General features: G+C 44.7%; 1 protein-coding gene across 1 annotated transcript in view; it reads left to right on the top strand.

Annotated features, from left to right (window-relative positions):
* Window positions 1-24,040, top strand: part of LOC128688719 (chromodomain protein polycomb) — a 143,413-nt gene extending 119,373 nt beyond the window's left edge. The window contains exon 4 of the mRNA XM_070084637.1: window positions 23,854-24,040. Coding sequence (XP_069940738.1) covers window positions 23,854-24,025 — 172 coding nt within the window. The 3' untranslated portion in view covers window positions 24,026-24,040. The remainder of the gene's footprint in view (window positions 1-23,853) is intronic.
* Window positions 24,041-27,281: the final 3,241 nt, after the last annotated feature.

Raw genomic sequence — 27,281 nt, 5'->3', positions numbered from 1 at the left:
TCTCTCTCTCTCTCTCTCTCTCTCTCTCTCTCTCTCTCTCTCTCTCTCTCTCTCGCCACACGTGTTTTACCTCTCATGATTTTCTGGGACCGGGCTGAAGGGGCGTTGGCCCCAGACATTATCCTTCGGGTATTCTGTCTATCCTTTATGTACACAAATTCCTTTGTATGGGATAGGTTACATTTAAAGATGGTAATTCCCATGGAAGTACACTTTTGAAGCTGCCAGAATTGATGAACGGTGACAAAGGTCATGACAGCCAGGAGGATGACGGGGAAGGTAATGAGGACCTTCAAAACATGGAAATAATGCCAGTGGTGACCCCTTTAAAATCGCTAGTGCTCCCTCATATGGAATATTGTTCAGTGTTGCTGGCCCCATTCAGGGCAGGAGAAATTTCAGAGCTGGAACAAATACAGAGATTGTTTACGGTCCGCATAGAACCAATAAATCATTTAGATTACTGGGAACGCCTAAAAGTCTTAAATATGTACTCACTGGAGCAGAGGAGACAGACAGACAGACAGACATAATGTATATCTGGAAAGTACTTGAGGGTCTTGTCCCAAGTCTGCAAACTGCCATAACAACAAACTGGGGCGAGAGATATGGGAGGAAGTGCAGAATAAACCCAGTGAAAAGCAAGGATGCTGTAAGTACAATAAAGGAACACTGTATCAACATTCCTGGCCCCAGATTACTCAACATTTTACGAGAATATATCAGAATTACTGCTGGAACAAGTGTAGAAGTCTTTCAAGAGAAAACTGGACAAATATTTTTCCTAGGTGCCAGATCAGCCATGCTGTGAAGGATATGTGGGGGCAGCGGGCCACCAGCAGCAACAGCCTAGTTGACCAGGCAAGCACTAGACGAGCCTTGCCCATGGCCGGGCTCCGAGAGTACTCTCTCTGAACTCATCAAAGGTATATTAAATTTAAAGGTATCATCATTGCCCTGCTGAAGTCTCCCCGCCCAGGCTGACAGATTTCACCGCTGTATATGAGGTATCATGTGTGATGGAATATGGCAGGGAGACAGCCGTAGATCCCATAAGATAAGATAAGATAAGATTTCGTTCGGATTTTTAACCCCGGAGGGTTAGCCACCCAGGATAACCCAAGAAAGTCAGTGCGTCATCGAGGACTGTCTAACTTATTTCCATTGGGGTCCTTAATCTTGTCCCCCAGGATGCGACCCACACCAGTCGACTAACACCCAGGTACCTATTTGCTGCTAGGTGAACATGACAACAGGTGTAAGGAAACGTGTCGAAATGTTTCCACCCGCCGGGAATCGAACCCGGGCCCTCCGTGTGTGAAGCGGGAGCTTTAGCCACCAGGCCACCGGGCCATAATGTAAGTACCATACGGAATATAGTACTAGTACAATACTGATATATCTACTTTTGCTAAATGATAAAAGTTTGAGAAACCCCCTCACACGACTTGCAACTTTCCTGACCTGCCACGCTATTGCTACCTCTAACCTGTGGGCGCGCACGCCAGCCATCACAGCCTGGCAGAACAAGCACCTCCTAAAGAAAATACACAAAGTTTGTTTCAACTTTTAACGAGGAATATATTGAAGAGGTAAACCCGTGTGAGTCATTCAGCGCCAGGAGCTGTGGAGACTACATCCTCCGACTTAATAACAGTTTAGCGCTCTCGTTTGTGTTTCAGTTTGCTGTGGACACACTGTTGTTAGAATGTATGTTCCGTGGCTTGCATGTTTACTGTGGGTACACTGTTGTTAGAATGTATGTTCCGTGGCTTGCATGTTTGCTGTGGGTACACTGTTGTTAGAATGTATGTTCCGTGGCTTGCATGTTTACTGTGGGTACACTGTTGTTAGAATGTATGTTCCGTGGCTTGCATGTTTGCTGTGGACACACTGTTGTTAGAATGTATGTTCCGTGGCTTGCATGTTTGCTGTGGACACACTGTTGTTAGAATGTATGTTCCGTGGCTTGCATGTTTACTGTGGGTACACTGTTGTTAGAATGTATGTTCCGTGGCTTGCCTGTTTGCTGTGGGCACACTGTTGTTAGAATGTATGTTCCCAGGCTTGCATGTTTGCTGTGGGCACACTGTTGTTAGAATGTATGCTCCGTGGCTTGCATGTTTGCTGTGGGCACACTGTTGTTAGAATGTATGTTCCGTGGCTTGCATGTTTACTGTGGGTACACTGTTGTTAGAATGTATGTTCCGTCGCTTGCCTGTTTGCTGTGGGCACACTGTTGTTAGAATGTATGTTCCGTGGCTTGCATGTTTGCTGTGGGCACACTGTTGTTAGAATGTATGTTCCCAGGCTTGCATGTTTGCTGTGGGCACACTGTTGTTAGAATGTATGCTCCGTGGCTTGCATGTTTGCTGTGGGCACACTGTTGTTAGAATGTATGTTCCGTGGCTTGCATGTTTGCTGTGGGCACACTGTTGTTAGAATGTATGTTCCGTGGCTTGCATGTTTGCTGTGGGTACACTGTTGTTAGAATGTATGTTCCGTGGCTTGCATGTTTGCTGTGGACACACTGTTGTTAGAATGTATGTTCCGTGGCTTGCATGTTTGCTGTGGGCACACTGTTGTTAGAATGTATGTTCCGTGGCTTGCATGTTTGCTGTGGGCACACTGTTGTTAGAATGTATGTTCCGTGGCTTGCATGTTTGCTGTGGGCACACTGTTGTTAGAATGTATGTTCCGTGGCTTGCATGTTTGCTGTGGGTACACTGTTGTTAGAATGTATGTTCCGTGGCTTGCATGTTTGCTGTGGACACACTGTTGTTAGAATGTATGTTCCCAGGCTTGCATGTTTGCTGTGGGCACACTGTTGTTAGAATGTATGTTCCAAGGCTTGCATGTTTGCTGTGGGCACACTGTTGTTAGAATGTATGTTCCAAGTCTTGCATGTTTGCTGTGGGCACACGGTTGTTAGAATGTATGTTCCGTGGCTTGCATGTTTGCTGTGGGCACACTGTTGTTAGAATGTATGTTCCAAGTCTTGCATGTTTGCTGTGGGCACACTGTTGTTAGAATGTATGTTCCGTGGCTTGCATGTTTGCTGTGGGCACACTGTTGTTAGAATGTATGTTCCAAGGCTTGCATGTTTGCTGTGGGCACACTGTTGTTAGAATGTATGTTCCGTGGCTTGCATGTTTACTGTGGACACACTGTTGTTAGAATGTATGTTCCGTGGCTTGCATGTTTGCTGTGGGAACACTGTTGTTAGAATGTATGTTCCGTGGCTTGCATGTTTGCTGTGGATACACTGTTGTTAGAATGTATGTTCCGTGGCTTGCATGTTTGCTGTGGACACACTGTTGTTAGAATGTATGTTCCCAGACTTGCATGTTTGCTGTGGGCACACTGTTGTTAGAATGTATGTTCCGTGGCTTGCATGTTTGCTGTGGGCACACTGTTGTTAGAATGTATGTTCCGTGGCTTGCATGTTTACTGTGGGCACACTGTTGTTAGAATGTATGTTCCGTGGCTTGCATGTTTGCTGTGGGCACACTGTTGTTAGAATGTATGTTCCGTGGCTTGCATGTTTGCTGTGGACACACTGTTGTTAGAATGTATGTTCCCAGGCTTGCATGTTTGCTGTGGGCACACTGTTGTTAGAATGTATGCTCCGTGGCTTGCATGTTTGCTGTGGACACACTGTTGTTAGAATGTATGTTCCATGGCTTGCATGTTTGCTGTGGGCACACTGTTGTTAGAATGTATGCTCCGTGGCTTGCATGTTTGCTGTGGACACACTGTTGTTAGAATGTATGTTCCATGGCTTGCATGTTTGCTGTGGGCACACTGTTGTTAGAATGTATGTTCCGTGGCTTGCATGTTTTCTGTGGGCACACTGTTGTTAGAATGTATGTTCCGTGGCTTGCATGTTTGCTGTGGGCACACTGTTGTTAGAATGTATGTTCCAAGGCTTGCATGTTTGCTGTGGGCACACTGTTGTTAGAATGTATGTTCCAAGTCTTGCATGTTTGCTGTGGGCACACGGTTGTTAGAATGTATGTTCCGTGGCTTGCATGTTTGCTGTGGGCACACTGTTGTTAGAATGTATGTTCCAAGTCTTGCATGTTTGCTGTGGGCACACTGTTGTTAGAATGTATGTTCCGTGGCTTGCATGTTTGCTGTGGGCACACTGTTGTTAGAATGTATGTTCCAAGGCTTGCATGTTTGCTGTGGGCACACTGTTGTTAGAATGTATGTTCCGTGGCTTGCATGTTTGCTGTGGATACACTGTTGTTAGAATGTATGTTCCGTGGCTTGCATGTTTGCTGTGGATACACTGTTGTTAGAATGTATGTTCCCAGACTTGCATGTTTGCTGTGGACACACTGTTGTTAGAATGTATGTTCCGTGGCTTGCATGTTTGCTGTGGACACACTGTTGTTAGAATGTATGTTCCCAGGCTTGCATGTTTGCTGTGGGAACACTGTTGTTAGAATGTATGTTCCGTGGCTTGCATGTTTGCTGTGGATACACTGTTGTTAGAATGTATGTTCCGTGGCTTGCATGTTTGCTGTGGACACACTGTTGTTAGAATGTATGTTCCCAGACTTGCATGTTTGCTGTGGGCACACTGTTGTTAGAATGTATGTTCCGTGGCTTGCATGTTTGCTGTGGGCACACTGTTGTTAGAATGTATGTTCCGTGGCTTGCATGTTTACTGTGGGCACACTGTTGTTAGAATGTATGTTCCGTGACTTGCATGTTTGCTGTGGGCACACTGTTGTTAGAATGTATGTTCCGTGGCTTGCATGTTTACTGTGGGCACACTGTTGTTAGAATGTATGTTCCGTGGCTTGCATGTTTACTGTGGGCACACTGTTGTTAGAATGTATGTTCCGTGGCTTGCATGTTTACTGTGGGCACACTGTTGTTAGAATGTATGTTCCGTGGCTTGCATGTTTACTGTGGGTACACTGTTGTTAGAATGTATGTTCCGTGGCTTGCATGTTTGCTGTGGGTACACTGTTGTTAGAATGTATGTTCCGTGGCTTGCATGTTTACTGTGGGTACACTGTTGTTAGAATGTATGTTCCGTGGCTTGCATGTTTGCTGTGGGCACACTGTTGTTAGAATGTATGTTCCGTGGCTTGCATGTTTGCTGTGGGCACACTGTTGTTAGAATGTATGTTCCCAGACTTGCATGTTTGCTGTGGACACACTCTTGTTAGAATGTATGTTCCGTGGCTTGCATGTTTACTGTGGGCACACTGTTGTTAGAATGTATGTTCCATGGCTTGCATGTTTGCTGTGGACACACTGTTGTTAGAATGTATGTTCCGTGGCTTGCATGTTTGCTGTGGACACACTGTTGTTAGAATGTATGTTCCGTGGCTTGCATGTTTACTGTGGGTACACTGTTGTTAGAATGTATGTTCCGTGGCTTGCATGTTTGCTGTGGGCACACTGTTGTTAGAATGTATGTTCCGTGGCTTGCATGTTTGCTGTGGACACACTGTAGTTAGAATGTATGTTCCATGGCTTGCATGTTTGCTGTGGACACACTGTTGTTAGAATGTATGTTCCGTGGCTTGCATGTTTGCTGTGGACACACTGTTGTTAGAATGTATGTTCCGTGGCTTGCATGTTTACTGTGGGTACACTGTTGTTAGAATGTATGTTCCATGGCTTGCATGTTTGCTGTGGACACACTGTTGTTAGAATGTATGTTCCGTGGCTTGCATGTTTACTGTGGGCACACTGTTGTTAGAATGTATGTTCCGTGGCTTGCATGTTTACTGTGGGCACACTGTTGTTAGAATGTATGTTCCGTGGCTTGCATGTTTGCTGTGGGTACACTGTTGTTAGAATGTATGTTCCGTGGCTTGCATGTTTACTGTGGACACACTGTTGTTAGAATGTATGTTCCATGGCTTGCATGTTTACTGTGGGCACACTGTTGTTAGAATGTATGTTCCGTGGCTTGCATGTTTACTGTGGACACACTGTTGTTAGAATGTATGTTCCGTGGCTTGCATGTTTACTGTGGGCACACTGTTGTTAGAATGTATGTTCCGTGGCTTGCATGTTTACTGTGGGTACACTGTTGTTAGAATGTATGTTCCGTGGCTTGCATGTTTACTGTGGGTACACTGTTGTTAGAATGTATGTTCCGTGGCTTGCATGTTTACTGTGGGTACACTGTTGTTAGAATGTATGTTCCGTGGCTTGCATGTTTACTGTGGGTACACTGTTGTTAGAATGTATGTTCCGTGGCTTGCATGTTTACTGTGGGTACACTGTTGTTAGAATGTATGTTCCATGGCTTGCATGTTTACTGTGGACACACTGTTGTTAGAATGTATGTTCCGTGGCTTGCATGTTTGCTGTGGGTACACTGTTGTTAGAATGTATGTTCCGTGGCTTGCATGTTTACTGTGGGTACACTGTTGTTAGAATGTATGTTCCGTGGCTTGCATGTTTACTGTGGGTACACTGTTGTTAGAATGTATGTTCCGTGGCTTGCATGTTTACTGTGGGCACACTGTTGTTAGAATGTATGTTCCGTGGCTTGCATGTTTGTGTCCCAACATTGACACCTTAGACAATACTTGCATAATTTTATTGTGCAATATTAATTTTTGGTTGGAATGGCAGGCAACGTTTCCCACTCAACGTTTGTAAGTGCTTGAATAACAGGCAACGTTTCCCCACTCAGCGTTTGTAAGTGCTGTGAATAACAGGCAGCGTTTCCCACTCAACGTTTGTAAGTGCTGTGAATAACAGGCAACGTTTCCCACTCAACGTTTGTAAGTGCTGTGAATAACAGGCAACGTTTCCCACTCAACGTTTGTAAGTGCTGTGAATAACAGGCAACGTTTCCCACTCAACGTTTGTAATTCCTCTGAATAACAGGCAACGTTTCCCACTCAACGTTTGTAAGTGCTGTGAATAACAGGCAACGTTTCCCACTCAACGTTTGTAAGTGCTGTGAATAACAGGCAACGTTTTCCACTCAACGTTTGTAAGTGCTGTGAATAACAGGCAACGTTTTCCACTCAACTTTTGTAAGTGCTGTGAATAACAGGCAACGTTTTCCACTCAACTTTTGTAAGTGCTGTGAATAACAGGCAACGTTTTGCACTCAACGTTTATAAGAGCTGTGAATAACAGGCAACGTTTCCCTCTCTACGTTTTTAAGTGCTATGAATAACAGGCAACGTTTCCCACTCAACGTCTGTAAGTGCTTAATCGCTTAGTTTACACCACACACATGAACACTATCCAAGCCCTCTCCTCTTCATCCTCTTCCCTCTACTCCGTATCCTACTCCTTTCCCTTATCCTGGTTTTCCCCTCTCTTCCTACTCCTACCTTCTCCTACTCTTCTTCCTCTCTCCCACTCCCTCACTTTTTAGCATTCACCCTCGTGAAGCCTAACATCTGTGATCGCTTATAGCCAAATTGTGAATTAGTAAGTAGGTTGCAGTTGCTGACACCTGTGTACGTGCCACCTGTTTACCTAGCCGCCTGTGTATGTGAGCTTCGTGTTTTAACAAGCATTATACTGCTGAAATAAACCACACGACGTTTCTAAATATTATTGTAGATGAGAAAGAAACATGTGCAGCTGTTTGGTATCTTTATGGAATTGACATTTCGCCAGCTCAGCAGGATTCTTCAGTCGAAATATAAAGAAGATTAAATAAACCGGCTGAGCAGGCCAAACATCTCGGTGATAATGATAGTAAATTGTTGCCCCTGTATACTTTCCTGTATTGTATGATATTAATGTAATAAAATACTACTGTATTATTGTTTTCAATATCTATTTTATTTATTTGTTGCAAGACATGTGGTGTAGACCAAACCTTTATTATAGAGCACCGGGTAGAACTTTATTATAGAGCACCCAGAGCACTTTGTAGAACTTTATTATAGAGCACCCAGAGCACTTTGTAGAACTTTATTATAGAGCACCCAGAGCACTTTGTAGAACTTTATTATAGAGCACCCAGAGCACTTTGTAGAACTTTATTATAGACCACCCAGAACACTGGGTAGAACTTTATTATAGAGCACCCAGAGCACTGGGTAGAACTTTATTATAGAGCACCCAGAGCACTTTGTAGAACTTTATTATAGAGCACCCAGAGCACTGGGTAGAGCTTCATTATAGAGCACCAAGAACACCGGGTAGAACTTTATTATAGAGCACCCAGAACACCGGGTAGAACTTTATTATAGAGCACCCAGAGCACTGGGTAGAGCTTCATTATAGAGCACCAAGAACACCGGGTAGAACTTTATTATAGAGCACCCAGAACACCGGGTAGAACTTTATTATAGAGCACCCAGAGCACTGGGTAGAACTTTATCAAGTAATTATTTGTTCTCTGGAGAAAGACTTATAAAAATATATGTGTATTATATACTGCTGCGTGTATATTACAAGGCTGACGAAATGTTCGTGTACATAACAGGTTTGTCTCGTAAACTATGAATGGGACGATACAACTATTTTTGCTGATGTTCAATTGTAGGAACTTTGTTGGTGTGTTTTTATTAATTTCTCTTCATTCTGAACCTTATAACTGTCAGTTTTTATTTCTTAGTTTTTATTTCTTATTTTCGGAAGAGTGGGAGAGAGTGCGCCAACAATGTGCCTAGTTGCACGAAGATGGAATGCTGTCACGATGGAAGACACACAAATGCAGTATAATGCGACTCCTCATAGTTGCGATTCCTTATACGTTTTCAGTACGTTCCTTATACGATGTCAGTACGTTCCTTATACGATGTCAGTACGTTCCTTATACGTTGTCAGTACGCTCCTTATACGATGTCAGTACGTTCCTTATACGATGTCAGTACGTTCCTTATACGTTGTCAGTACGCTCCTTATACGATGTCAGTACGTTCCTTATACGATGTCAGTACGTTCCTTATACGTTGTCAGTACGCTCCTTATACGATGTCAGTACGTTCCTTATACGTTGTCAGTACATTCCTTATACGTTGTCAGTACATTCCTTATACGTTTTCAGTACGTTCCTTTTATGTTGTCAGTACATTCCTTATACGTTGTCAGTACGTTCCTTTTATGTTGTCAGTACGTTCCTTTTATGTTGTCAGTACATTCCTTTTATGTTAGTACGTTCCTTTTATGTTGTCAGTACGTTCCTTATACGATGTCAGTCCGTTCCTTATACGATGTCAGTACGTTCCTTATACGTTGTCAGTACATTCCTTATACGTTGTCAGTACGTTCCTTTTATGTTGTCAGTACGTTCCTTATACGTTGTCAGTACATTCCTTATACGTTGTCAGTACGTTCCTTTTATGTTTTCAGTACGTTCCTTATACGTTGTCAGTACATTTCTTATACGTTGTCAGTACGTTCCTTTTATGTTGTCAGTACGTTCCTTATACGATGTCAATACGTTCCTTATACGTTGTCATTACGTTCCTTTTGCGTTGCCAGTACGTTCCTTTTACGTTGTTAGTACGTTCCTTATACGTTGTCAGTATGTTCCTTGTACGATGTCAGTACGTTCCTTATACGTTGTCAGTACGTTCCTTATACGATGTCAGTACGTTCCTTATACGTTGTCAGTACGTTTCTTATACGTTGTCAGTACGTTCCTTATACGTTGTCAGTACGTTCCTTATACGTTGTCAGTACGTTTCTTATACGTTGTCAGTACGTTCCTTATACGTTGTCAGTACGTTCCTTATACGTTGTCAGTACGTTCCTTATACGATGTCAGTACGCTCCTTATACGATGTCAGTACGTTCCTTATACGTTGTCAGTACGCTCCTTATACGATGTCAGTACGTTCCTTATACGTTGTCAGTACGTTCCTTATACGTTGTCAGTACGCTCCTTATACGATGCCAGTACGCTCCTTATACGTTGTCAGTACGCTCCTTATACGATGTCAGTATGCTCCTTATACGTTGTCAGTACGTTCCTTATACGTTGTCAGTACATTCCTTATACGTTGTCAGTACATTCCTTATACGTTTTCAGTACGTTCCTTTTATGTTGTCAGTACATTCCTTTTATGTTAGTACGTTCCTTTTATGTTGTCAGTACGTTCCTTATACGATGTCAGTACGTTCCTTATACGTTGTCAGTACATTCCTTATACGTTATCAGTACATTCCTTATACGTTGTCAGTACGTTCCTTTTATGTTGTCAGTACGTTCCTTATACGTTGTCAGGACATTCCTTATACGTTGTCAGTACGTTCCTTTTATGTTGTCAGTACGTTCCTTATACGATATCAGTACGTTCCTTATACGTTGTCATTACGTTCCTTTTACGTTGCCAGTACGTTCCTTTTACGTTGTTAATACGTTCCTTATACATTATCAGTACGTTCCTTATACGTTGTCAGTATGTTCCTTGTACGATGTCAGTACGTTCCTTATGCGTTGTCAGTACGTTCCTCATACGATGTCAGTACGTTCCTTATACGTTGTCAGTACGTTCCTTATACGTTGTAAGTACGTTTCTTATACGTTGTCAGTACGTTCCTTATACGTTGTCAGTACGTTCCTTATACGTTGTCAGTACGTTTCTTATACGTTGTCAGTACGTTCCTTATACGTTGTCAGTACGTTCCTTATACGTTGTCAGTACGTTCCTTATACGTTGTCAGTACGTTCCTTATACGTTGTCAGTACATTCCTTATGCGTTGCTGCATTTGTGTTCTTTTCCAGTGTGCCTAGTCTTGGCGAGCGGGCTGGCTATGCGTCTGGCACCATTTATCCTCTTCTATCAAATTAATTTTGGAAGCTGGTATGTTGAATTTATGGAAGGCTTCTCGAATGATCTCGGTGATGTACGGAGCTGCGTGGGATCCAAGAAATGACATCGCTCTAAGGTCAACAATTTTCTGGACTAAGTCTTTGCTGAGGCGATGTCAGGTACACACCGACTCACAGGTGACGGTGTGTACTACGTTCGTGTGTGTGATTTTATGTGAGTAACCTCACAGTTGTCAGGAACAGTCTTAATTTTACTCCTTTTTAAGCACATTTGTATAATTAATATTTTAAAAGTATCGGCTAGTATCGGCAACTTTTCCATCGGTACCGATACCATAAAAATAGCGCATACCCACTGATACTGGTACTGATACTTTGGCACACAGCTTTTGTAAACAACCCGTGTGACCCTCGTGCAAGTATTCAGGTCTTCCACTGCGGCACAACCCCAACTCAACATGTTACCTGGAGGTTATTCCGGGGATCAACGCCCCCCCCCCCCCGCGGCCCGGTCCATGACCAGGCCTCCCGATGAATCAGGGTCTGATCAACTAGGCTGTTACTGCTGGCCGCACGCAGTCCAACGTACTATGTCTTTGTGCAAAATTGCCTTCGTTTCAGCCGGCCCTCTTAAACCTTCATCCTGTCCTTTTAAAGCTTTAGCCTGTCTTTTTAAAGTTTAGCTTGTCATTTTAAAACTTAAACTTTAACCTGTCCTCTTAAAGCTTCACCTTTTTCTCTTAAGGCTTCAGTTTGTCCAGTTAAGGCTACAGAATGACCAGTGATAGTGTAGGTCACTTACCACGTCAGTGATCTACACTATCACTGAAGCTACTGTATTAAATTATCGCCAAGTCCATGTATGTAAATAATGTATTCCACTTCAATTTCTGTTTACTTCTTGCACGAGTGTGTTGTTCCTGGGTCATCTGTGTGTTGATGTGCTCTTGTGCTACCGTCTGCACGATGCACAATAAACTAATGCTTAGGTGGTAAAATTTGTCTTTGAAGTTTTTTTTTTTTTAAAATACACCTATGTACTCTACGTTAAGAGCCATTAATGATAAAAGTCGTAATTAACTATTAACCCACATTTTGGAGAAGACACTTTAAATGATTCTTCTGTTCGCCCTTCACCATTAATTGATATATGTAATGTAGAGGTTGTTCAACCAGTTTAGTCCCGCCTTACCAGGTGAGGTTTTGAGAACAAGTCGTGTGTTCTATCATCCATGTTCGCTTGGTACTTAGTTTACCAAGTGGTAGTGTAGAGGTCTGAACACTCATTTGTAAGTGTTGGCTCAATATGCAGTAGTCACACTGCGGCTCTCGTTTGAGAACATCTTCAAGGCATTCCGCCTCAGAAAATTTGTGCAACCTGTCTTGCAACTCTTGCATGTAATGGTGCATTGTTCCTGTAAACTCTTTAATAAAAACTCCTAAATGTCCATTAACTTAATAGACTGAAAATAGTGCACGTGAAAGTATTAATATTCAGTAAGTGATACTTAGTGTCTTCTCTGCACAAACACAGGTCAGTGTCAGAGGTGTGCCGCGTTGCCTTATGTTAGGGTCAAACGTTTGCGCTGCTCCATCGCCGGTATTAAAATAATATTTAATCTCTGAATAAACTTTCTCGAGGAAGCATAAGTTATTAAACTTGCGAGGCGAGGCAGCTTTAATCATACGTCAGTAGTATATACTTCTGATATACTTGTGGAAGAATTGAGACAGTTATGCAACATATGGGAATCTTTATTGAAGAAACGTTTCGCCACACAGTGGCTTCATCAGTCCAATATTGGACTGTAGATAAATGGTTCAGAGAACCGACACGTTGATAAATTAGACACATGTGCAACTCTTGCGTATCTTTATTAAGGAAACGTTTCGCCACACAGTGACTTCATCAGTCCATACAAAGGAGAAACTTGAAGAACAGGAGGAGAATGAGGTAATCAGTCCCTCAACCTTGAGTCGATGTGTTCAGTCCATCAATCTTGAATAGAATATGGCATAAGTGCAGAGAAGCAGCTTATAAACCGTAGGCAGGGGGGTGCAGCAGTCGTAGGTGGTGTCACATTTGTTCAATGTGGAAGTAGGTCGTGCCCAAGGGTTAGGCAAGTGAAGAATTCCTAAGTATTAAGATCCCAAGAAGTTGCAGTGTCTGACAGGTTTATAGATAAATGGTTCAGAGTACCATGGACTGATGAAGCCACTGTGTGGCGAAACTTTTCCTTAATAAAGATACCCAAGAGTGCACATGTGTCTAATTTACCAATATTGGACTGATGAAGCCACTGTGTGGCGAAACGTTTCTTCAGTAAAGATTCCCATATGTTGCATAAGTGTTTCAATTCTTCAATTTGTTGGTTTTCAAAACCATTCATCACGATAAACTTGTGACCGTTTTCAAGAGTTTTTCTACGCTTGCAGCCAGGCCAAGGATTTAGCTTTTCTGTTTTAGTAGGTTCACCGGCTTTGTCCCGGCTAGGGTCTTTTCCAGAGCTTTTCTGTTGATTGTTTAACTGTTGGCCCACATAGCTACTACAGGCTGGTTGATCTGGCACTTCACAGAGGTAATGGTCCAGTTTTCTAGTTCCCTCGTTAAGACATACACGTGTTCCGTCAGTATTTCTGATATCTGCTGGTATTAGACTGAGTAGTCTTGAACTACGACTATTGACAATGTTTTCTTGTGTTCATGGCGTCCTCTGTTTTTCAGGGTTTATTATACACTTTTTTCCATATCACTTCAGATCGTTGTTAATTAAGTCAGGCTTTCAAGTATCTTCCATGTACATATCAGAAGTCTGCTTCGCTCTAGAGTGAATTCCAAGTACTCTGAGGCGTTTCCAGTTTAGATATTTTATTGGTTCTATTCAGGTTATAAACTGTGCCTTTTCCAGCTCTGGTATATCGCTTGTGGTGAACGGAGCCGTCAACAACGAACAACATTGTATACGAACGAACACAAGCGATTTGAATAAGTTTTACCAGTGGTGTTATTTCTTTGGTTTTGAAAGTTCTGATCATTCACTCCGTCATTTTTCTGGTCTTTCTGGCTTGTCATTTGTGTGTGTGTATCTTCTCTGAATGATTGGTCGTTGGACATTTTACTCAGGTCTTTTACATGTTATTTTTGTTCTCTGTTCTCTAGTGCTTTTTGAGTTCTTCATTCTTACTATATCTGAACAATTGGAATTTGTCACCATAAAACATCATGTTATATACCATTATTCCACTGGAAGAAATTGTTTGTCTGCTTGTAATTTTTCTGTTTTCTGCCAAAGCGGTTTTTATGTATATTTTAGTATCCTCTAAAAAGGCTGATACGACGATGTGACTAATGTTTTTATCTCTGCCTTGGCAGTCTGAACCTTTACTTTGCTAAGGTTAGATATTTTCTTTATTCTTGTGTTCTATTCTTCTGGAAATGGAATGTATAACAAGTTTGTTATTTTTCTTGTTAGAGCTGTTGCCCTTGTTTTATGGGTTGTCGCTTAACCACATTTGTCAGACAACTTGGCACAGTAGGTGTAGACCATATCTGAATTTTTATGTTGTACCTAAGCCCCTGTAATTTTGTAATAATGATCCAGTAGTTGAGAGATGCACGATCTTCACCTTCTAACTCCATGTTGACTTGGCTTGTGTAGTTCTTGCTTTCCCATAAAATTAGTAATAAGTATGGCCTCTCTCCAACCTTTTAAAGCTTTTGTGTGGTATTAGTGCTGTTGGTTTGTATTTTTTTTTTTAACAAAGTTCAACTGTCTCCGTTGTGCAAAAAAAATCCGTGTCTGCATTTTTTAAAGTATATGGAATTTCACCTAGATCTTGGCTCTCTCTAAAGTTAGTTCTTGTGCTAGTGACTTACTTGCATTTTTGGAACTAAAAAAAGTTCCATGATCAGGCCCAGTTACAGCATGTGCATGTTTCTGTTGACGAATTCTGGAGATTTGTGCTTATATCAGAAATATTATTCGTAGGGTGGACAAAGGTAAAAAAAAAAAATTTTTTTTGAACGTTAACCCTCATGTCGTTTGGTGGATTTCTGAACAATAAAACTTGTTTCAGTGTTTGGCTGTTCGAGCAGCGGCTCAGTTGTAGAAGTGTTCCTTCACTTAGATTCTGCGTATTATCTGGAGTTTATCTGGAGAGAGTTCCGGGGGTCAACGCCCCCGCGGCCCGGTCTGTGACCAGGCCTCCTTAGGTCAGTGTCCCAGGATGCGACCCACACCAGTCGACTAACACCCAGGTACCCATTTTACTGATGGGGAACATAGACAACAGGTGGAAAGAAACACGTCCAATGTTTCTACTCTGGCTGGGAATCGAACCCAGGCCCTCACCGTGTGAAGCGAGAGCGTATGTGTAGCATTTCATTAAATCTTATTGTTTTTGGTTTTCTGAACGGCTTTTTATTTATTTTGTTATTCCACTTAGTGTGAATGTTTGAGTTTCTTGTCTATATCGGAAATTTGTCGGTGTAGATCTTTTGTTGTGGTCTATACTTGTTTTTAAGCGATCCAGTAACCCATTTACTTCTATTCATTATCAACGTTCTGTTTCAGTATTTGATTTTTCGTGTTTTCTCAGCAGGACATACTTTATACAGACCTTGTATGGTTTTGTATTAAGCTTTTCCATGCATTGTTCTGAATTAAGAATGTTCACGCTGAAGGCGTACTTATGGGCAGGCATATTTATCACGTCTTCTCTGTCTTTATTTATCTTCAGTAGCGATATTTTTTTTTCCAGTTTAATTGTAATATGTAGTATGTCGTTGTAAATGTGTCTTGACATTGACGTGATCCTTAACAGTATTATCAAAACCAGTCGTTAAACCCATTAGGGTCATACAGCGCTGGTATCCTTAGGAATATATTGAAGGTTTATTGACAATGCTTATGGTCATTGAAATTGGGCTGTGTTGGTCATTCAGCGTAATTTGTAGTGGAGACTTGATCCTCCATTCTGGAATCACGGCCCGGCCTCTGACCAGTCAGTTGGAGAGCGAAAACTGGACAAAGCTACAATAAATTCAATATACACACGTTCACTAACATTAAATGTGCATATTGAGTTGAAGCTGAACCTAGCGTGATCTAACCTTCCCTTTTGACTAAAAGAATTACTCCTCAGAGTCTGGTTTTGACCGGCCAGAGACTAGAGGACATAATACAACGTACGTACAGTTGTGTTTGTGACTGGAGAGGTTCAGGCTCCACTCCTGGCTCTCTCTCCCTCTCCCTCTTTCTCTCTCCCCCCCCCTCTCTCTCAAATAAGTTACCTGCTCCTTCCCTCCTAACTTCGTGGGTCCTATCATACCCACTCTTGTCACTGTATGTTTCTCTTCGAGGGGGCTTCAGTAATCCCATTTTATTTCTTGGTGATATTCTTATTCATTGATCATACTAAATGTGTTCGTGTTAGTACTGTATACGCTTGGCTGAGCTTACGATGACACGTAGGGTGCTGAATCCAAATAGTGTGTTGTCGACAGTAGTGAAGAAAAGGAACTGCAGAGCGAGCTATTATTAGGACAGTGTTACGCTTTATGTACCATGACTTTATAAGCCTTACAGAGAACGAAACGTTGTGTCAAGAAAACCTTGTTCTTCTTCACTAGATGCACCCAAGAATATTCGCACATTCTCCAAAGCAATATTCACGAATGTCTTTTGAATGGCACTGTTAGTGTACATGAGTCAGTTTAGACTTCAGTGGTTCCCAACCTTGTTTTGCGTCATGCACCGCCTCAACACCCCAAAAAATTGGATGTCCGCCCTGATATAAAAACAAATAAAGGAACTGAAAAGATATATTAAATAAAAGTACAATACTGCAAAATTAAATTTATTATAACATTTTCAAATTGCCCCCGAAACATTCAAATTCCACCCTCCCCGTGCGGCGTACACCCCTTGTAGGGAATCTCCGGACTCTAGAGAGTATAAGTGCCTTTACATCATTATTTTGAAGTTTCTTGTTATTCAGTCACATTATCTTCGTGTTTGTGATAGTTATACAGTTGTGTTCGTGAACTTTGATGCCTCGGCTTAGTTGCTCCCAGGTACCTTACACAACTCTTCAGCTTCATAGCATTTTGATTGTCATTCATATCGTGTTCCAGTTCCTGAATATAGAATGAGTTCTGTCAGTTGCATAACGTTAGTGAGCAGCAGCAGCAGCAGCTTCTGCTGCTGCTGCTGCTGGTGTCGTCGCCTCCGTTTCTGCTATTACTCATATTGTATTAGTTATGGATTTATTGTAATGTGACAACATGGTAATGTCGAGTGATAGTTTATGGTGATTGTCATCCTCGGCCCGTGCCAAGCTGGGTCTTGTTTTACATTGCTGACCAAGCTTGATGTTGTAGTCCTCGGCCCGTGCCAAGCACTGTCTTCTGTTACATTGCTGACCAAGCTTCACAAGATCGATGCCGGGAATTTGGAGCGCGCATGGCAGTGCAAAATAGGTCTCACAGATAATGGTGCTGTGAGTGTTGTGTGAGGCTGTGAGTATTGTGTGAGGCTGTGAGTGTTGTGTGAGACTGAGTGTTGTGTGGTGTTGTAGCCTTTGTCCTCCGTGCCTCCCTCCGTCCATTCTCATACATTCCATTTCTCCTGTGTGGGATAAACTATCCTGAGATGGTAATTCCTATGTTAAGTAATTGTAGGTGTCGTAGCTGCTGAGCCTTCATGTAATTCTTGACAATATCTTCATCGCTTTAACGAAGTGTCTCAGCTCAGTCTGACAGACTTGATTACTTCATGGCTCGTGCTTGGCACGTGTGTGAGGCGCATCATTTGTGATGAGAAACAACAGGGATCACAGCTTGCTTTTTCTCCCACATTATAATTGTCATAAAGAATACTGGATCAGCACACTGCGGGTATTATCGCAGTGTAACTATCAGAGTAAGGTCTACCTGGAGGGTATTCCGGGGATCAACGCCCCCGCAGCCCGGCCCACCACCAGGCCTCCTGGTGGATCAGGGCCTGATCAATCAGGCTGTAACTGCTGGCCGCACGTAGTCCAACATACGAACCACAGCCCGGCTGATCCGACACTGACTATCTGTCCAGCTCCCTCTTGAAGGCAGCCAGGGGCCTTTTGGTAATTCCCCTTATGCCTGGTGGGAGGCTGTTGAACAGTCTTGGGCCCCGGACACTTAGGGTGTTTTCTCTTAGTGTACCAATGGCGCCCCTACTTTTCATTGGGGGTATTTTGCATCGCCTGCCCAGTCTTTTACTTTCGTAGGGAGTGATTTCTGTGTGCAGATTTGGGACCATTCCTTCTAGGATTTTCCAAGTGTAGATTATGATATATCTCTCTCGCCTGCGTTCCAGCGAGTACAAGTCAAGTGCTTCCAAGCGTTCCCAGTAGTTGAGGAGTTTGATAGAACTTATATGTGCAATAAAGGTTCTCTGTACATTCCTCGATCGGCAATTTCACCTGCTTTGAACGGAGATGTTAATGTACAGCAAACTCCGGCCTAGAGAGAACAAGTGATTTGAAAAGGATCATCATTGGCTTAGCATCTCTTGTTTTGAACGTTCTCATTATCCATCCTATTATTTTCTTTGCAGTTGTGATCGTGGCACTCACATTATTTTTTCTCTTGATTGTATGATCAGAGTTTGTAGTATATTCAGTTCTAATTATTATCTCCTCCAGTTTTCCATAACGGAGTAGTTGGAATTTGTCTTCATTGAACATCATATTGTTTTCCGTTGCCCATTGGAAAACTTGGTTTATATCTTCTTGGAGGTTAACCGTGTCCTCAGTAGATGACAGTCTCATGCAGATCCTAGTATCATCTGCAGAGGATGACACGGTGCTGTGGATTACATCTCTGTCTATATCTGACATGAGAATGAGGAATAGGATAGGGACGAGTACTGTGCCTTGTGGAACAGAGCTCTTCACTATAGCAGCTTTCGATTCAACTCTGTTGATCACTACTCTTTGTGTTCAATTAGTTAGAAAGTTAAAGCTCTGTCTCCCCACTTCACCAGTTATTCCTTTAGCACGTATTTTGTGCGCTATTACGCCATCATCACACTTATCAAAAACTTTTGCAAAGTCTGTGTATATTACATCTACATTTTGTTTTTCTTCCAGTGCATCCAAGACCATATCATAGTGATTCAGTAGTTGCGAGAAGCAGGATCGACCTGCTCGGAACCCATGTTGCCCTGGAGTGTGCAGAACACTGCCCTGGAGTGTGCAGAACACTGCCCTGGAGTGTGCAGAACACTGCCCTGGAATGTGCAGAACACTGCCCTGGACTGTGTAGAACACTGCCATGGAGTGTGCAGAACACTGCCCTGGAGTGTGCAGAACACTGCCCTGGAGTGTGCAGAACACTGCCCTGGAGTGTACCAATACACTGCGGGCGTTCTCAGCCTAACTATCAAGGCATAAAGTTAGGTCAGAACGTGGATGGTGTACCAAATTTTTTTAATAAATATTGTTTATTGCTAATGTTCCTTCCCTGTTATTGGTGGGGAAGTGTAGGTGAGACACTGTATGTTGTTGGTGGGGATGTGTCGGTGAGACACTATGTTGGTGGGGAAGTGTAGGTGAGACACTGTATGTTGTTGGTGGGGAAGTGTAGGTGAGACATTGTATGTTGTTGGTGGGGAAGTGTCGGTGAGACACTGTATGTTGTTGGTGGGGAAGTGTCGGTGAGACACTGTATGTTGTTGGTGGGGAAGTGTCGGTGAGACACTGTTGTTGGTGGGGAAGTGTCGGTGAGACACTGTATGTTGTTGGTGGGGAAGTGTCGGTGAGACACTGTATGTTGTTGGTGGGAAAGTGTAGGTGAGACACTGTTGTTGGTGGGGAAGTGTCGGTGAGACACTGTTGTTGGTGGGGAAGTGTAGGTGAGACACTGTATGTTGTTGGTGGGGAAGTGTCGGTGAGACACTGTATGTTGTTGGTGGGGAAGTGTAGGTGAGACACTGTTGTTGGTGGGGAAGTGTCGGTGAGACACTGTTGTTGGTGGGGAAGTGTCGGTGAGACACTGTATGTTGTTGGTGGGAAAGTGTAGGTGAGACACTGTTGTTGGTGGGGAAGTGTCGGTGAGACACTGTATGTTGTTGGTGGGAAAGTGTAGGTGAGACACTGTTGTTGGTGGGGAAGTGTCGGTGAGACACTGTTGTTGGTGGGGAAGTGTAGGTGAGACACTGTATGTTGTTGGTGGGGAAGTGTAGGTGAGACACTGTATGTTGTTGGTAGGGAAGTGTAGGTGAGACACTGTATGTTGTTGGTGGGGAAGTGTAGGTGAGACACTGTTGTTGGTGGGAAAGTGTAGGTGAGACACTGTATATTGTTGGTGGGGAAGTGTCGGTGAGACACTGTATGTTGTTGGTGGGGAAGTGTAGGTGAGACACTGTTGTTGGTGGGAAAGTGTAGGTGAGACACTGTATGTTGTTGGTGGGGAAGTGTAGGTGAGACACTGTATGTTGTTGGGGAAGTGTAGGTGAGACACTGTATGTTGTTGGTGGGGAAGTGTAGGTGAGTCACTGTATGTTGTTGGTGGGGAAGTGTAGGTGAGACACTGTTGTTGGTGGGAAAGTGTAGGTGAGACACTGTATGTTGTTGGTGGGGAAGTGTAGGTGAGACACTGTTGTTGGTGGGAAAGTGTAGGTGAGACACTGTATATTGTTGGTGGGGAAGTGTCGGTGAGACACTGTATGTTGTTGGTGGGGAAGTGTAGGTGAGACACTGTTGTTGGTGGGAAAGTGTAGGTGAGACACTGTATGTTGTTGGTGGGGAAGTGTAGGTGAGACACTGTATGTTGTTGGGGAAGTGTAGGTGAGACACTGTATGTTGTTGGTGGGGAAGTGTAGGTGAGACACTGTTGTTGGTGGGGAAGTGTAGGTGAAACGCTGTATGTTGTTGGTGGGGAAGTGTAGGTGAGACACTGTTGTTGGTGGGGAAGTGTAGGTGAAACGCTGTATGTTGTTGGTGGGGAAGTGTAGGTGAGACACTGTTGTTGGTGGGAAAGTGTAGGTGAGACACTGTATGTTGTTGGTGGGGAAGTGTAGGTGAGACACTGTATGTTGTTGGTGGGGAAGTGTAGGTGAGACACTGTTGTTGGTGGGGAAGTGTAGGTGAAACGCTGTATGTTGTTGGTGGGGAAGTGTAGGTGAGACACTATGTTGGTGGGGAAGTGTAGGTGAGACACTATGTTGTTGGTGGGGAAGTGTAGGTGAGACACTATGTTGTTGGTGGGGAAGTGTAGGTGAGACACTATGTTGTTGGTGGGGAAGTGTAGGTGAGACACTATGTTGTTGGTGGGGAAGTGTAGGTGAGACACTATGTTGTTGGTGGGGAAGTGTAGGTGAGACTATATTGTTGGGGGAGGGCAGGTTAGACACTGCAGAATTCCTCTAGATGGCGTGTGAGCAACACACTTAGTTTGTTTACTTTGCGAAGCGATAAACCCGTGTGGGTCATTCAAGGCAAGAAGTAGCGGAGGCTTGATCCTCCTGATGGTAAACAGTTAGGTAAGGCTTACCATCCTCCTGAGGATGGTAAGCCTTACCTAACTTAACTGTACTAAACCCACTCTCATCTAGTAAATGTGCTCGCACTATGTAATGTAATGGACGTATTCCACTTGAAAGTTTCTGGGCTGTAATGCACGCACGTATATGCGTGCGTACTTGAGCGTCTACTTGTGCCTGTCCGTCCATGCGTTTGGAAATAAATATAGATGGTTGGTGTTAGAGTGCGGCTTAATTGTTCACCCTTGGGGAACACACTGGCTTTGTGGCGCCCAGGTTAAACTGCCAACCACAGAGATCACCTGTGGTGACGCTACCTGTGTGCTGACGCTTCCTGCTTGGTGATGCTACCCGCATGGTGGATACCTGTGTGCTGACGCTACCAGTACTTGTAAAGAAATGCAAAGTAGTATTAGCACGGGCTCTCATTATTTGGAGGAACTTAAAATCATGTGAAATTCCAGAGCCCATTAAAAGTGCAGACGTAGCTCATCACTTAGAAGGCAGGAAGTTTATGGATAAAAATGCACAGCAGTAGTAGAAATATCACATGTCATAAGTTTTCAGAGAGTGCTGAGACGCCAACTCATTTAGAACAGGAAGTTCATGGCTTTCATTATTACTAGATCATTGATGACAAACACTGGTGTTTTACCTGGAGTCTACTTAGCCTGGTCGACCAGGCTTTTGGTGTCAACCGTACGAAGTCCAACATACGGATCACAGCCCGGCTGATCAGGAACTAAGATAAGGAACTTGTCTAGTTCCCTCTTGAACATAGCCAAGGGTCTGTTAGTAATTCCCCTTATATATGATGGGAGGCTATTGAGTAATCTTGGACATCTTGCACTTAGTGTTATCTCTCAGGCAACCTACGTTTCATTAAGGGTATATTGTATCGTCGTAGGGAATAGTTTGTGTGCGCAGATTTGGGACCAACCCCTCTTAGGATTTTCCAGGTGCAAATTACATTGTACGTTGCTGGCATTCCAGGGAGTACAAATCCAGAGGTTTCAAGCGTCCCCAGTAATTTAGGTGCCTTAATTTATGCGTTCATGATTAAGACACATGTACAACAGTTAGGTATCTTTATTGTTGAAACGTTTCGCCTACACAGTAGGCTTCTTCAGTCAGGTCCGTCTGGAATCCATCTCTTCTCACTGCAAATGGACTTGACTGAAGAAGTCTACTGTGTAGGCGAAACATTTCAACAATAAAGATACCCAACTGTTGTACATATGTCTTAATCATCAACTTATCCGTATTTTATACCATTTTCAGCATAATTTATGCGTACAGTGAAGGTTCTCTACATTCACTAGGTCTGCAGTTTCGCCAGCCTTAAAAAGGGTATTAATGTGCAGCAATATTCCTGCTACTTTTGTCAGTGATATAAACTGTTGTTGGCGAAACCTTATAATTAATGACCTCTTGATCTTATGTTTTTTTTTCCTCACCTCTTAAGCTGACAGCGACACTCCAACACTGACATTATTGAACTCTGAACGCCGTTCTCAGGTTGAATGGCTAATTTAGTTGTTGAATGACGACCGCTGTTTTTTAAGTTTAAAAGGTTGTATAGTTCTTGAGGAATGAACGCTGATTTAAGTTCAGTGGTTGTAATGCAGTAGAACGATGAATGCCGTCACAGGTTGGCGAGTTTATGAACATTGTCAGAGGCTACTTAGTTGTAATGCAGTTGTTGAAAGTTGAACTTTGCGATAATTGTATGTTTGTAATGCAGTTGGATGAACGCTGTCAGACTCTGTGATGCGAATGCATCTCTTGCGACTTGCAGTTGAGACATGAACTTATTACTACACGCAGGTCGTTATTACACATTGTTTTATTCCAGCTACATTGATGCTGAGTTATTGCAATAGTAGTGTCATGGCTCTTATTAGTTTTTGTTGAGTTTTATTGATGAATTTCAAGTTTTTTAATGATAAATACTGTGGTTAGTGATACTTTAGTGTGTGTGTGTGTGTGTGTGTGTGTGTGTGTGTGTGTGTGTGTGTGTGTGTGTGTTAGTTTACTACTAATGTCACCACTATTTCTATAATATCACCATTTTTACTACTACTAGCTACTATTTCTATAACTGTATCACTGCTGCTGCTTAGTACTATTATCTCCAAACCTATTTGCTGTTATTTTCATCACTTTCCGGCCTGTTTTCTGGCCTTCTTGTTCAGTTGTGGTTTATTTTCAAGTGTGCAAGCTTCCTTAGTGTTTCTTGTGAACCTTTATTAAGCAAGGTTATCTTTTACACCATACTGCTTGAAGTGTAGTTTTCATTTTTTTTTTTGTTTCCTTGTATTAAGGATCTTGATGTTTTTTTTTAGTTGATGAAAAAGTAGTTTCACTTAAGTTCAGGTAAAAAATTTTTAATTTAGTAGCTTTTTATATATTTTTTTTATGATGGCCTTCTTTAGGACACAATAAGTGATTGATGATACTTTGGCGTGCCTCGCGTATGGCATGTTTGTATACGCAAGCCACGCAACACTTGCTGAGGGCAGTAAAGTACCAGTTGCTTTGTTTGTACTAAATTATCGTCTTTTAGTTGACTAAATGATGCGTTTATTTGTTTGCAGCCAGCGTGAGAGTGGAGGGGCGAGGCGGGGTCCTAAACCCAAGAACAAGACCAGAGAACCACACCAGAGCAGGGTAAGCTGCATTCCTACAACCTTCATTACTCTTGTTGTCATTTGCTTTTCAAGATACTGCGCACCTTCCTTTTGCTGGTGTTGGATCATCAGATTGTGATGGCTGTGTGGCCCCTCTGGGTCACAGATTGTGATGGCTGTGTGGCCCCTCTGGGGCTGCAGATTGTGACGGCTGTGTGGCCCCTCTGGGTCGCAGATTGTAATGGCTGTGTGGCCCCTCTCTGGGTCACAGATTGTGATGGCTGTGTGGCCCCTCTCTGGGTCACAGATTGTGATGGCTGTGTGGCCCCTCTCTGGGTCACAGATTGTGATGGCTGTGTGGCCCCTCTCTGGGTCGCAGATTGTGATGGCTGTGTGGCCCCTCTCTGGGTCGCAGATTGTGATGTCTGTGTGGCCCTCTGGGTCACAGATTGCGATGGCCGTGTGGTCCCCCTCTGGGTCGCAGATTGTGATGGCTGTGTGTCCCCTCTGGGTCGCAGATTGTGATGGCTGTGTGGCCCCATCTGGGTCACAGATTGTGATGGCTGTGTGGCCCCTCTGGGTCACAGATTGTGATGGCTGTGTGGCCCTTTCTGGGTCACAGATTGTGATGGCTGTGTGGCCCCTCTGGGTCAGATTGTGATGGCTGTGTGGCCCTCTCTGGGTCACAGATTGTGATGGCTATGTGGCCCTCTGGGTCACAGATTGTGATGGCTGTGTGGCCCTCTGGGTCACAGATTGTGATGGCTGTGTGGCCCCTCTGGGTCACAGATTGTGATGGCTGTGTGGCCCCTCTCTGTGTCGCAGATTGTGATGGCTGTGTGGCCCCCTCTGGGTCGCAGATTGTGATGGCTGTGTGTCCCCTCTGGGTCACAGATTGTGATGGCTGTGTGGCCCCTCTCTGGGTCGCAGATTGTGATGGCTGTGTGGCCCCCTCTGGGTCACAGATTGTGATGGCTGTGTGGCCCCCTCTGGGTCACAGATTGTGATGGCTGTGTGGCCCCTCTGGGTCGCAGATTGTGATGGCTGTGTGGCCCCTCTGGGTCACAGATTGTGATGGCTGTGTGGCCCCCCTCTGGGTCACAGATTGCGATGGCTGTGTGGCGCCTTTGGGCAGCAGATTGTGATGGCAGTGTGGCCCCTCTGGGTCGTAGATAGTGATGGCTGTGTGGCCCCTATGGGTCGTAGATTGTGATGGCTGTGTGGCCCCTCTGGGTCGCAGATTGTGATGGCTGTGTGGCCCCTCTGGGTCGCAGATTGTGATCGCTGTGTGGCCCCTTTGGACCGCAGATTGTGATGGCAGTGTGGCCTCTCTGGGTCGCAGATTGTGGTGGCTGTGTGGCCTCTCTGGGACGCAGATTGTGATGGCTGTGTGGCCCCTCTGGGTCGCAGATTGTGATGGCTGGGTGGCCCCTCTGGGTCGCAGATTGTGATGGCTGGGTGGCAAATTGTAATGGCTGTGTGGCCCCTCTGGGTCGCAGATTGTAATGGCTGTGTGGCCCCTCTGGGTCGCAGATTGTAATGGCTGTGTGGCCCCTCTGGGTCGCAGGTTGTAATGGCTGTGTGGCCCCTCTGGGGCTGCAGATTGTGACGGCTGTGTGGCCCCTCTGGGTCGCAGATTGTAATGGCTGTGTGGCCCCTTTGGGTCGCAGATTGTGATGGCTGTGTGGCCCCTCTGGGTCGCAGATTGTAATGGCTGTGTGGCCTCTCTGGGTCGCAGATTGTAATGGCTGTGTGGCCCCTCTGGGTCGCAGATTGTAATGGCTGTGTGGCCCCTCTGGGTCGCAGATTGTAATGGCTGTGTGACCCCTCTGGGCCGCAGATTGTAATGGCTGTGTGACCCCTCTGGGTCGCAGATTGTAATGGTTGTGTGGCCCCTCTGGGTCGCAGATTGTAATGGCTGTGTGACCCCTCTGAGTAGCAGATTGTAATGGCTGTATGGCCCCTCTGGGTCGCAGATTGTAATGGCTGTGTGACCCCTCTGGGTCGCAGATTGTAATGGCTGTGTGACCCCTCTGGGTCGCAGATTGTAATGGCTGTGTGACCTCTCTGGGTCGCAGATTGTAATGGCTGTGTGACCCCTCTGGGTCGCAGAATGTAATGGCTGTGTGGCCCCTCTGGGTCGCAGATTGTAATGGCTGTGTGGCCCCTCTGGGTCGCAGATTGTAATGGCTGTGTGGCCCTTCTGGGTCGCAGATTATAATGGCTGTGTGGCCCCTCTGGGTCGCAGATTGTAATGGCTGTGTGGCTCCTCTGGGTCGCAGATTGTAATGGCTGTGTGGCCCCTCTGGGTCGCAGATTGTAATGGCTGTGTGGCCCCTCTCTGGGTCGCAGATTGTGATGGCTGTGTGGCCCTCTGGGTCACAGATTGCAATGGCTGTGTGGCCCCCCTCTGGGTCACAGATTGTGATGGCTGTGTGGCCCCTCTGGGTCGCAGATTGTAATTTCTGTGTGGCCCCTCTCTGGGTCGCAGATTGTGATGGCTGTGTGGCCCCCTCTGTGTCGCAAGTTGTAATGGCTGTGTGGCCCCCTCTGGGTCACAGATTGTGATGGCTGTGTGGCCCCTCTGGGTCACAGATTGTGATGGCTGTGTGGCCCCTCTCTGGGTCGCAGATTGTGATGGCTGTGTGGCCCCTCTCTGGGTCGCAGATTGTGATGGCTGTGTGTCCCCTCTGGGTCACAGATTGTGATGGCTGTGTGCCCCTCTCTGGGTCACAGATTGTGATGGCTGTGTGGCCCCTCTGGGTCACAGATTGTGATGGCTGTGTGGCCCTCTCTGGGTCACAGATTGTGATGGCTATGTGGCCCTCTGGGTCACAGATTGTGATGGCTGTGTGGCCCCTCTGGGTCACAGATTGTGATGGCTATGTGGCCCCTCTTTGTGTCGCAGATTGTGATGGCTGTGTGGCCCCCTCTGGGTCGCAGATTGTGATGGCTGTCCCCTCTGGGTCACAGATTGTGATGGCTGTGTGGCCCCTCTCTGGGTCGCAGATTGTGATGGCTGTGTGGCCCCCTCTGGGTCACAGATTGTGATGGCTGTGTGACCCCTCTCTGGGTCGCAGATTATGATGGCTGTGTGGCCCCCTCTGGGTCACAGATTGTGATGGCTGTGTGGCCCCCCTCTGGGTCGCAGATTGTAATGGCTGTGTGGCCCCTCTTGGTCGCAGATTGTAATGGCTGTGTGGCCCCTCTGGGTCGCAGATTGTAATGGCTGTGTGGCCCCTCTCTGGGTCGCAGATTGTGATGGCTGTGTGGTCCCTCTGGGTCGCAGATTGTGATGGCTGTGTGGCCCCTCTGGGTCACAGATTGTGATGGCTGTGTGGCCCCCCTCTGGGTCACAGATTGTGATGGCTGTGTGGCCCCTCTGGGTCGCAGAT

This window comes from Cherax quadricarinatus, chromosome 13, assembly GCF_038502225.1.
Source record: "Cherax quadricarinatus isolate ZL_2023a chromosome 13, ASM3850222v1, whole genome shotgun sequence".
Lineage (NCBI taxonomy): Eukaryota > Metazoa > Arthropoda > Malacostraca > Decapoda > Parastacidae > Cherax > Cherax quadricarinatus.
This window is presented reverse-complemented; position numbering and strand designations above follow the sequence as displayed.